We start from the raw sequence: 13,135 nt of genomic DNA, 5'->3' as shown, positions 1-13,135 counted from the left end.
GTTAAGTATCTAGGGCTCATGCTAGATAAGAATTTAACTTTCAAAAATCACATTGAGGGCATTCAAGCCAAATGTAATAAATATGTAAAATGTCTCTATCCCCTTATTAATAGAAAATCAAAACTTTGTCTTAAGAACAAGCTTTTGATATTCAAACAAATTTTCAGGCCAGCCATGTTGTATGCTGTACCAATATGGACCAGGAATACCAGGAAGAAAGCTCTGCAGAGAATTCAAAATAAAATTTTGAAAATGATTCTGAGGCTTCCTCCCTGGTATAGTACCAATGAGTTACATAGAATATCCAATGTTGAAACATTGGAACAAATGTCAAATACAATCATTAATAATTTCAGGCAAAAATCGTTACAATCTTCTATTGCCACGATTAATGAGTTATATGTTTAGGTTAAGTTAGGTTAAGTATATTAAAAACGTTTTTTTTCTCTTATAAGCAGGTGAAATCAACTCACCTGTAATAAAACTGAACTGCTACGGCAAATGAAATGTAATATGTTGTTAACAAAATGTTAATTATATCTTAAATTTGTTTTACCAAATTAGGATGATAGTGTTGTCTAATAACACAGAACACCTAGATATAAGAAATGAATGTAATGTTTGGAATGATACTAATAAAGAAATTAAAAAAAAAAATTGGGGAATTGGTGTGCGGTCAGTGCTAACTGAACTGGCTGGACTGAAAATTTTCTTGAGAATCAAAACAGTTGTTCTTAACACAAAGTTTTCATTTTCTATTTCTCTTATAACATAAAGACATTTTACATATGTGTTAAATTTGGCTTAAATAGCCTCAATGTGATTTTTGAAAGTTAATTTTTTTTTCTAGCATAAGCCATAGATACTTAACTTCATCTGCCCAATTTATTGGAAACCCTCTCATCGTTACAACATGTCTACTTGAAGGTTTCAAATAAAGAGCTTTTGGTTAATGTTTTTTGCAATCTACTACAGATTAAACGCAGGCTCCGTCCTTTTGCGGAGAGGCCTGAGTCATCCGCAAACAAAGATTTTTAACATCCCTGAGGCTGAGTTACCTACGTCAGATGAAAAAATATTATATAATATTGGTCTCAAAATGCTGCCTTAAAGAACACCAGCACTCACATGTACAAAGTGTACAAAGCTAATATTGATGAATAACTCCTCACATGTCCAAGCAGCCACGGGAAAATCCATATCGCATACCCTTATTCAAAAGAGTTGAGTGCCCCTCGGGAGAAAATTCTGCACCGGCGGCGACGACGACGACGACGACGACGGAAGAATCAATTAAATTTTGCCACCGGTCCGGGGTGGACTTTCAGTCATCTGTCAACGCGCTTCGTGGGAGGATCTCCTCCGGATAGGACCTCACTCTACTGCAGTACCAATTTCACGCCGGACGGAGATTGTGATCGCATTGGGCGATAGAAAGTGAAAATAAGTAGCGAACGACGACTGTCTTGGTAGATACAGGACAAAGGCGGTGTAAATTTTGCGATAGAAAAGTCAACTTGATACAGCCTTTTGCCTTCTGGTGGTTCGAGACTTGGAAGATCGGTTTCTCGTGAGAAGAAAAAGCAGTGCTAAATTTGAGCTATTGGGCAAATTGATGTTTGTTTTGCTCCTGCGACGATAATTTCGGTGACCATCGGGTGGTTAGTGCGTTCGAGAGTACGAGAGTGAGGATTAAGCTTCGAAGAAAGGCGACAGATTTATGCCAGATCAGGACAGGCGCGCTGGTGTTGAACGTATCGTTTGCTGACGTTATCCTTTGCGGCGAGGATTTATTCTTTCGATTTGGATTAAGAACGGAGCAGGATGTCGTAAGTGCTTTTAATTTGTATATATGTTCATTACCTTATGATGAAATTGGGGATCGCCATACTTGTCGTAGAGTAGGTACTGGTCAAACTTGTCAGAACATGTCCAGCAATAACTGCTGTAGAAGACTTAACCTGATGCAACCTATTTGAGGGTGCACATATCCATAGGCGTAAATGCACATCTGCTCAGCAAAACCTAGTTGAGTGTCGTGGGTTCGATTCCCACTGATCGAGGATCTTATCGGGTTTCTGGTTGTCTGGGAAGTGTCCAGCCCACTGAAGCCTGTCGTATTTCACATTCTTAACCTTTATCCAGCCTGTATAACTTTTTTTTTCGATAGATTTTGTAGAAATTTTCAGAACTTCCCGAAAAACTAGTTTATGGTTCAGAAACCTTGGGAACATGGTCCAAGTTGCCCTGGAGTTGTTTTTATATACTATTTTCTTGGAGTACCGTTAAACGGGGTAACTTTGATATTTTTTTCGAAGGAAACTTGAATATTTATACATGCTGTTTCAAAAAAATTAAATTTATATTTTTAAACAAGTTCAAGTAGTTTTAAAACAAGTACTGGATAGTTGGGATTATCGATTGCAGTTGATAGATTGCCAAACGATTTATTCTGAATGGATATATAATTTTTCATATAATCGAAAGTCGGTTTTCTGTTATGGGGTAACTTCGATAATGGAGTATAAATCGAACAAAATTGAATTTATTACGGAACATTTATAGGGCATTGCATACCTATAGGCGTTTAACGTTATATGGAAATTTCTGAATTAGATTACAGAAATGGTCCCAGTTTGTTAAAATAGTTTTCGCTAAGGGTTTTGAGACTGAATTCGAGTTCTACTATAACAAGGCTGTTAAGCATAAGTGACGAACTCATTATGATTTCATGAAATAGTGATCGCAGAACAGATTGTTTGTGAGCGATTCAAAAATGCTAACATCTTATATTTTTTATATTTACATATATATCCTCAAATGTACTTGATTCCAACGAAAATAGCTTTAACATGAAGTGTCATACTCTCTACTTTTGCATTCGTTTTGCTTGACTGATTAACAGAAACTTTGTTATTTCGTTTAGTATGTTGTGGTTCTCCCACTATCAAAGTTACCCCGTTTTACGGTACCAAAATATGCGATCCAAAAAATGAAACTGTTGTGTATGATTTGAATGTTAGTATTATAGCGATGATTTAAATGTTCAACTTTCGCTATTGTTTTATATATAGAAAGATTCGGTACTAAACGCATAGTGTTTAGTATATGCAAAAATTCGGTGAAATAATGTTGTGGTAAAATTCTTCTAATGAACTACTTAACGAAATTGAAAAAAATATTTTCAAGTATTTTGTGCATAATGGGGAAAAAATTCAAATGTTCGAGAAAATTTTCAATTAGACTTTTAACCGCCAGATATATCTTGTTCTGCTGAAAAATCTTTACCGACTCAACTTTCTCGATTCCGTTTTTGGCAAAATATCCCCCCCCCCCCCCTTTTTAAGCAACAAAATGGATCCTTTTTATGGCAACATTTTTCGATATAATAAAATTTGAATTTTATTGGAAATATAATCACATATTTTGCTTTCGTCGTTTGAACAACAGATGAGATTCACGCCGATTGTATCCGGAGCCCCTCGTCGATATTCTCTCGAATTCTTAGTAAGAGTATGACAACATACTTCTTTTTACTACGGGATGGTAATGCATTCGCAAATTTTCATGAAATCACCAATCTCTACACACTTAGAATAAATCGCAGTATCTTGTGATATAAATCACCGAATTTGAACTGTTAACCACAAACATATAGATTTTCATGTGAAATCTACTGTTTTACCAACACAAGCCGTGAATTCCACTATTTTACCGAAAAAAACCCGTAAAATCCACAATTTTACCTGAAAAAAAATCCGTGAAATAAAAAAAAAATACTGTCCCCCTGTGAAATACAAACGAACAGTTCGGTGAAATTTCACCGTAATCCGTAATTGTTTATTTTTTTATGTATGTGTATGTATCTCTACAGGATTTTAAACACTTTTTCTCAGGTATTCACACTGAGTGACGTGCCCACATTAGTCTGATGGTAGTAAGAAAAATAATAGTGTTCGAGGACAGAGTAATAAGACACGATTCTTGTCAGCGCAGTGCTTGAAGCTGCCATTTAGATATATCTTAGTTATTCAAATTTCACTTATTACTTTAAGGTGAGGAATAACGTGCGTTTTGTCTTTTCTCGTCGAATATTGTTCCATCTTCTGACATCTCCTGAACGGTCATAATGACGGATGGTATAAATCGCTGCTAACTTTAGCCCAGCGAACTCGGAAGGGTTGCCAGTACTAACATTCCCCTCCTCATAAAGATGGGTATCAGGCTCGTCTTTATCGATTTGCTTCACCACTAGAATGGCCAACTTGGACGCTGGTCTCCGGAACACCCCGTCAGACGTCTGGACTACTGCCGGTCTCACCCTGCCGTCCTTTCCAGGTTGACCTCCAGCACTTTTCCACGAATCTAGCCATTCCGTTTCATTTCGTCAATTACGATAACTAAATCCCCCACATGCAGGGCTCTCGATTCTCCAAACCATTTGGTCCTTTTTGTTCATGTAGGCAAAAATTCTCTGATCCAGCGCCGCCAAAAATGATCAAGGTTGTATTGGATCAAATTCCACATTAGACGATAATCATCAACAATCAGGAAAGTCACTCGATGATGCCTTGGAAGGCTGATTGGGCTTGTCATGTCCGCAGGGGCTATTTGTAAGGGCCTATGCGACCATCAACGCGGAGAACTTTTTGCTCATCTAATACCGGAGTTAGTGTGTATAGAACGCTGTTTTTCTCCAACGAAATTCGTTTATCAACAGGCAGATCTATATTTTTCTAATAATGGCTAGCTCGTCTGCGTATCCGTCGTACTGAGCCATTTTCACCAGAGACGGCCCTACTCTACAGTGTATGTAGCCAAACTCCGGTGATGTTGTGGAGTATTAATCAAGCCTGATCAGACCTGAGAGATACTTTTTGCACAGAAATGTCCGAATCCAAATGACCCACGACCCTTAGCATGATCTCACTAAATAGTTGCTACGGTTATATTCTAGTGGAACAATGATATAAATCCCATGTTGCTCCCATTATTGAGATGATCTTCATTTGGCTTCATGATAGGTTAGAACTATAATGTCATACGGATAAAATCCAATGAGTTTGAAATACATTTCTGTTCCGTTATAAAGCTCGATAAAGATTGTTTGCTACGACCACTGAGAATAATTGGCTTAATTTTACAAAAAAATGGGTTGTAGGACAAAAGGTCGAATGACAGAAGGTCGAATGACAAAAGGTCGAAGGACTAAAGGTCGAAGGGACAAAAGGTCGAATGGACGAAAGGTCCAAATTGTACCGTTGAAAAGATTATCGTACACTCAGTTGCTATCATTTTAATCACAAATTCCTCCCTTTTCATCTGAAGTTTTCCCTTCTTTTAAATGATGGCTGTTCTTCAGAACTATCGTATGAAGCAATTATTTGTATTAATGCCATTATTTTCCAAACAATAGACTCATTTTCTGAATGTCGGTTGTTATTATTTTGATACTCCAAGGCATAAAGTAAAAAAAATGTTGAAATGTTGCCTTCTTATAAATATCAGCTGTTCTTCATGCTTTACAGTGTTTATGAGCATTACAATTGCATTTCTAACAAAGGATTTTTCCTTGATTTGGAGTTTTGCTGTTGTAGGGCTATGCATTAGAGTTTTATCTGACTGTTGGTTTCGACTGATTTAAATTAGCATCAGGGAAAAATAATCATCCTTTTTCTGGAATTAGGTCCCAAGCTTCTCAGCTACACTAGCATTTACTGAGAGCTTTTCTGATAATTTGATAATTTTTTGATTTTGATAAAGATCGTTGACCAGCTGAAATTGAACCTCCCTCTGTATGGTCTTTCTGAAAATATGCGCGTTTCCTTCGCGACTATTTTAGCTGTAGCGCTTGTGATAACTTGCTTTTTTATCCTAAGAGTATAACATTTGTTCTTCCTAAATTGTTGTCCATTCGACCTTTTTTGTCATTCGACCTTTTGTCATAGATTCAAAAAAATGAAATAAGATATGTGTCAAACGAACTGCTAATGAATACAATAGTGCTTCTAGCATTGAACCATGTAGGAATGATCATTTTTTTCAGCTTAGTCTGTGTTAACAGACTCACACTCAATTCTTATTCAATGAGCTCTCCCGCGAGAGCAAACTCATTAGAGATCTGCTTCGAAAATCTTATGCTTGAGTTTTTCGTGCAAAATCACTCAATCACAATCAAACTGTCAGAATTAACTCAGTCATAAAGCCTGTCCTGAAAACCAATTGTTGTTGTTTACTTAAGAAGGATTACTATGGTTCTACCATACAAAGAAGAAATCATGGCTTTGTGTGAATAAACTGTGGAAATATGAATTAGTCAACAGATGAGCCAACACGTTCATGATTTTTTGACTGCTGAGAGTTGCATGATTGTCAACTCACTACACTTTTTGTAGATAATAACGTTCAATATCACAATTATATCACTTTTAAACATTTTTCCATGTTTTCCAACAATTTTAATGCCACTAATGTTGTTGAAACCTTTTAAATTCGATGCTCAAGCACGGTGTCCGGGTTCATAACTACTCGCACGAGTATCCGGACAGTCTTCTTTTAACACAGAATCATATACATTTTCATTAGTTTCGCGAAACTATTCAACTTGACCAGCAGCAGGTTCAAATAAATCACAACAAATTGTGCATTACATAAAATTAAAACGTAACAAACGCGTTATTCATCGCCAAATTGCGGTGGCACATTGTGCAGAATTCCTTCTGTTTCCGGTTATTTTCGAAATAAACGCGTCCGAGTGAAACTGACTTTTGTTTTATATTGTATCATTTTTTTACAAGGCTAACTTGATACTATTTTACGTTAAAATGGTTAATGGTAGTTAACATTTGTCCTAGCAACAATATTTTTACGTTCGGAAGGGTATTTAGCATTGAAATAATGAAATTTCACAAGAGTGTCCGGTTATTGGTCCCGTCCGGGTTTTGATTCATCACGGTACACACACTATAAAAGACCGGAAATCGAACAAACAGCAGTCCCATATTCATTACACTACATGGCAACTCAACGTATTGGTGGATTTCTAGCCTCTCTGTATAGGTTTATAGCGCCACTGTGCAGATTCATTTGTTGTTTCGTTTATTGAAGGTGTAATACTAGTTTCAATTCATTCAATTTTATGACAAAGGAAAATATTTTTTTTTGATTTACGACCCACATTTTGAGAGCTTAATGGTTTTATGATGTACAAGGGTAATGACATTGATATGGTAACAATGATAACCCACCTGCTCGGCTTCCGAGATTTCAAAGAATGGAATTGGCCGTTAACCGATTTGCTTCTGGAAAGAGCAGGAAAATGGCGCGATATAAGGCACAGTAAGAAAAATTTCTTGACGTTGAAAGTTCGATATTTAAATAAATAACATTCAGATAAGACATTCCTGAACTGTGCGTCATCGCAAATCATTCCGGTATGACAGAACAATTGCAAAGCTACGAAAAATTCCACCTGTCAAAGATGATCGAACCAAAACGCTGTCACCTTGACTTGAATCTGTCATGCGAATCGCTCCAAGTTCATGCTGTGCTCTCGGATGATCAACCATTGTTGTTCAGCCGAATATGCCAATGTTTCAGTGATTTCAATTTGATAACGATACCCATTGATAATGACAAAACCATTATTAGTCAATTTTCGGTGTTCGGAGATAAGGCGGGTGCGGTGGTGGGGGAAAAAGAAGAAGTGGTTTTTTTCCAATGTCAATGTTTATCAGACAGCTGTTTGTGCATTTCGGTGAAAACGCACATTGTGAGCGTTTGCGTAGCCGATTGGTCATGAGACCAAAACAGGAAGCATGCCGCCTGATGCCCCTGTCGCAGTAAATCCCAAAAATGAGGGCTGCGGAGCACTTTTGAATCAATGATAAATAAACAATTTCTTCATTTATTTAAGAATACAAAGATGTAGGACCCCAGACAACCAAAAGTCGCATAAAAGTTCACGTAGTAACTCGTTTATTCATAAAAATTGCATCAAATCCGCAAAATACCTAGGATAAAATCGTTAGATTGATGAGTTTCCTCGTATGGAACGCTTTTTTTCTGAGTTCAATTGTACATTTTGTTTTGTCCCGTACATTCGCACAAAGTATGTCGAATTAATCCGTAGCAGCTGTCAAATCAACATTTGTTATCATACGTTAAGTCACAAAAGATTACAGGATAGTTCTGTAGAAAATTTACACTCGCATTGTATGCTATTGTTCATCACATAATATACCCAGTCAACATTTTGGTTGGTATAACTTTTGTTATACATCATTCTAAATGAACCAATTCAATCGTACAGAATGCATGAAAAGGCTATATACCTACCAAAGTGGAGGCTATATACGTACTTGGCACGACTTTTTCAGACTTTCTGCGATCAGATACACGATGCCACAAAATTTGGATGGAAATAAAAAAAAAGTGTCCGGCGAAGTCTCGAACGCGGGACCTCTAGATCAGGAAACGAACACCTTACCACTGTACCACCAAGGGTTACATATCTGATGAATGATTATTTGCCAATATTAATACATGTTTCATGTACAGCGACAGTAGAAGCATTAACCTAAGAATGCTAATGTCGCTACTGTTCGTGTTACCAACATCTAGTTTGCCACACGCTGACAGCTGGAGTACCGGTCCTCAAAGTGTCAAATAAATTTTAAAATCAACCACTACAATAAGGCATCGAACAAAAAATGAAAAGATACTGTTAAAGGTGATAATAAACTAATTCAGTTTTGTGAGAACAGCGCCATTAGCGTTCTACTACTAATATTTCTATTACAGCGACGCATACTTTGTTGTTCTTTGATACCAATCTTCAGCAGATACAAAGTTTGGGTGGCAATTTTTGCTAAGTTATTGCGATTTCATACGATGCTTTCTGGATTGATATACGATATGTCAGCTTATATAGCATAACGCGATTCTATGTTGCACTAGTTACGACATGTCATGTTGTCAACACAGATTGTCGTTAATGAATCGTATTGGGGATTTATATACAACTTGTATTGACATTGATAACGCTTAATTTGGCATCTTGTGCGATTCTGATTTTCGACGTACAAATATGTGATTTTGGATGTACATTCTTATACGATACGTGGTTCACTGGGTATGCACGTATATCGCCTCTACTTTTATACGTAGAAGGCCTTTTCGCGACATCTCATAAGTGAAATTTTGCACATGCAAAGCCTCCAGGTGATTTCGTTATACGTACATTTTGATTGTCTGGGACGTCTGTGCCAGTGATTGAGGAAGTAGTAAAGGGTTTAAAATTCGTTAAACAAATTTCTTACACATTCATTTTATTTTGACAAGGGCCTGAAAGACAGAAACATTGTTTCGAAGGAAATCCGGATAAATAAGCCAGGAATATTTTTTCTAAAGTTTTGACCAAAGAAGAATGAAGTTAAGAAGGAATCTCAGAAAAAATAAATCTAAAGGCAACCACTTTGTTCCCTTTAAAACCAAAGTGTCATCTTTCCAAAGGAACAAATTCTTTGAGGAAGTCCTGAAGTGAGGAATCCTAGTGATATCAATGTGAATTAGTCCCTTTATCTCCCCCCGGAGTAATCTTGGAGGAACACCTGGATATATTTCTAATCAAATTTTCCAAGACGTCTCTTTGGGAATTCGTAGTGGTATTTATGACGGAATTTAACTAGGATTTATTGGAGTAGCCTATGTAGAAAAAAACTAGCCTGTGTAGGAATATATCACATCATTTCGAAAGGAATTCCTATTTATAAACAAATTACAAGAAGAACCCTTAGTGGAATTTTAAAAGAAATCCCTGGTGGATTTACTGGAGTTATTTTTGAAAAAATCCCTAGAGCAACTTATGGATGAATTTTTGTATAAACTCAAGAGGAATATTCTAGAGGGAAATCTGAGAGAAATTCAGGCTTTGATTTTTACTTTGGCCCGCAATATGCTGCACCTTGAGCACCACTGCTCTACCAGTGCATTGGATTCGAAGATTCACCCACGATCATTAGAGCCCTAATCAGTAGCCGTGTTTGGAAGCTATTTTCAAGTTCGAAAGCATTGTTGTCGGAGTGATGAAATCGCTACCGCTCGTTGATAGGTGTCCCTAATCCATTTTGCAACCGGCGAAGAAGTGCCACCGAATGGCTGAAGCCGCGAGGCGGGGAAACCCTCGAACATGTGTACCTTCGCGCAAATCAGTCGAAAGTAAAGCAAATATGATGCAGTCGATGGCCATCGGCGTCACAGATATAACGGTGCATTATCAATTATAGCGACCTTCCTTATCGGGGAAAGATTGCCCGATGATAAGCTTGTTGGATTTAGTACTAATCCTTCAATATTTACGTCTCCACCAAACGATAAGTTGGCACTTGACGAGGCTCGTGACTTGGGTGTGTTTGTTCGGCGGTAAATTGGTTCTGTCGATGGCGCATGTAATAGCGATGCACGGCGATAAAATCAGCTATTTAGACCATCAATCAAGCACAGATTTGAATGACACATTTATGGAAAACACGAACAAGAAGTACGTCTGAGTTGGCTGATGAATCATTTCTAACGAAGTCACATCCTGTTGGGTTTGGACCAGTAGTGCTGGGAATGGTAATAGTAGTAGGCTTGAATTTCGAGAAAGTCACGTGGCTCTCTGACTACAGTAGTTCAAAAACGTTGAATCTCATCAAGCAGCCTACCCAGACAACCAAAATGAACGTATAACGAAATCATCTGGAACTTTGTATGTGCAACATTACACTTATAAGATGTCGCGAAAAGGCCTTCTACGTACAAAAGTGGAGGCGATATGCGTACATATATTATGTGATGAATAATAACATACAATGCGAGTGTATAAATATTCCACCGAACTAACCTGTGATCTTATGCGACTTAACTTATGATAACAAATGTCGATTTGACAGCTGCTACGGATTGATTAGACTTACTTTGTACGAGTGTACGGGACGAAACAAAATGTACAAATGAACTCAGAAAAGAAGTATTTTATGCGAGGAAGCTCATCAATCTGACGAGTTTATCAACGGTGTTTTGCGAGTTTGATGTAATTAGTATGAATAAACGAGTTGTAACATGAACTTTCATGCGATTTCTGGTTGTCTGGGTATGTTGGGTGCATGAATTTTCTAAATCGTTAGTGTCATTACAGGCTCTAAATGCGGGAAATGCAGCGGGAAGTAGAACATTTTTCTACAGTAATTTTGAGTTGCCCTTAGCAACGGGTGTTTTGCAATTTTCAAGGCTTTTTGCCTACAGCAGCGATGGGCGTGAGTTTCACTGGATTCGCTGACTGTGATTGGCTTTGCTTGGCTACTGTAGAGTGAATTTCAGAATTTTTCCCTACCCTGGTCTGGACATTGATTCAGATGATATCGAATTCACAATTTTACGCCACAGTATAGTGGGATTCCGTTTTTGGCATGCTCCATTTTTGGCACCCCCCGATTTTGGCAACAAAATGGATCCGTTTTTGGCAACATTTTTGAACACCATTAAAATTTTTATTTTTTTGTAAATATTATTGAATCTGTTGCTTTATTCATATGAATAGCAAGTCAAATACACATCGATTACATTCAAGAGCTCCATTTTCGTCGATATTCTCCCAAATCTCACCAACTACTAAGGGCTCCATTAAGCGCTTATTTACTTCAAGATGGTCATTGGCCATGCGTTCGCAGCGTTTTATGAGGACATTAGTACCAGTATCTCAACTAGAAACCAATCTCTTTTCTTAGGCATTCATACTGAGTGACCAGCCCACTTGAGTCTGTCAATAGGTGATAAACCTAAAAAAATACTTTTTCTCTTTGGAACAGCTTGTTTGAACATAAGCATAAGCACCAACATAAGAGCAACAGAAAGTATCACACCGAGTTACAATCATAAATTTCGTCTCACCTTTTCAGCTCACTGTTCTTATTATTATTAATTACATACATTGCGTATGTAAAAACACACTGCAGTAATAGATACAAATATAGCAGAATGTCGTGAATCATAATTTTTCAGGGATTTCATTAAATAAATTGCGTTATTCTAGTGAATGGCAGAACTGACAACATATTATCCATAAAAATTGTGCATATTTTACTATACTATATATTATTTTCTAAGAATTTCACCTGCACCCTGATAAATGCGAACATATTCCAAACTACAATAATATCATTGCAGTGTGCGATTTTTTTACTGTGTGTATATTGATCTTTCTGCTTCAACTATTTAGAGCTACGTTCCCTTTCTGTTAGAGATTCTGAATGATGTGAGATTTGTTAAGAGACGATCCAGAATTCTGTACAAGATTTTAAATCAAGGATTCCTAACTGTACCTTTAAAAATCCTCAGGGAATTCTTGGTTCTTAAAGGAATTCGCAAACATTTCAACGGATTCTTAGGGATGTCTGCACATCCCTAGCGGATACTGAGAGTTTTTTGCGGGATCCTGAGAATGTATATTTGGTTATAAGGGATTATGTCCAAAACCTGGTGATTCCTAATAAACTCTTAAGATTTCCAGGGTGTTCTGTAAATTCCTAGAGGGATAATGTGGATTTCTAGAGGTATTTTGAGTATTTATGGCAGGAGATTTCGAAAGGGTTTCCAGAAAAATTTGAGGAGTGCTATTGGTAGCCTAAAAGTACTTGAGCATTTTCAGCAATATTGCAGCGGAATTCCAAAACGATTATTTCTAGCAAAACCCTTAGCGAGATACAGAGAATTCTACACGAGATCCTACGGATTCCTAGCAAGATGCTTCAGAGCCCTAGCCTTTTCCTGAAGATTCCTTACTATAACCTGTAGATTTCTATCAGGTTTTTGAGGTTTCATACCAGGATCCTGTAAATTTCTGTCTATTTCATAAGGTAGATTAAATTTCATAAGCTCAATTAAAATCATTTCGAATTTATGGATCATGAGATGTAAATTACAAGGAGCAATTCAAAACATACCTAATTTTGTCAAATTTTACACTACAGCCTAAAAGTTAATTGGTTTTTAATATTCATTAAATTAAACAAAAGCTCATACCGTTTTGCAATACCTAGCGCGTTTTGTAAATACGTCTTTGTAAGAAAACAGTAAAACATTTTATTTTTTTCGT

The 13,135-nt window shown here is 37.0% G+C and overlaps 1 protein-coding gene across 1 annotated transcript in view; it reads left to right on the top strand.

The window, feature by feature from the left end:
- Positions 1-1,304: 1,304 nt before the first annotated feature.
- LOC5567927 (sodium-independent sulfate anion transporter) overlaps positions 1,305-13,135 on the top strand; it is a 63,343-nt gene continuing 51,512 nt past the window's right edge. The window contains exon 1 of the mRNA XM_001651899.2: positions 1,305-1,829. Within this exon, the coding sequence (XP_001651949.2) occupies positions 1,825-1,829 (5 nt within the window). The 5' untranslated portion in view covers positions 1,305-1,824. The remainder of the gene's footprint in view (positions 1,830-13,135) is intronic.

This window comes from Aedes aegypti, chromosome 1 (assembly GCF_002204515.2).
Source record: "Aedes aegypti strain LVP_AGWG chromosome 1, AaegL5.0 Primary Assembly, whole genome shotgun sequence".
Lineage (NCBI taxonomy): Eukaryota > Metazoa > Arthropoda > Insecta > Diptera > Culicidae > Aedes > Aedes aegypti.
This window is presented reverse-complemented; position numbering and strand designations above follow the sequence as displayed.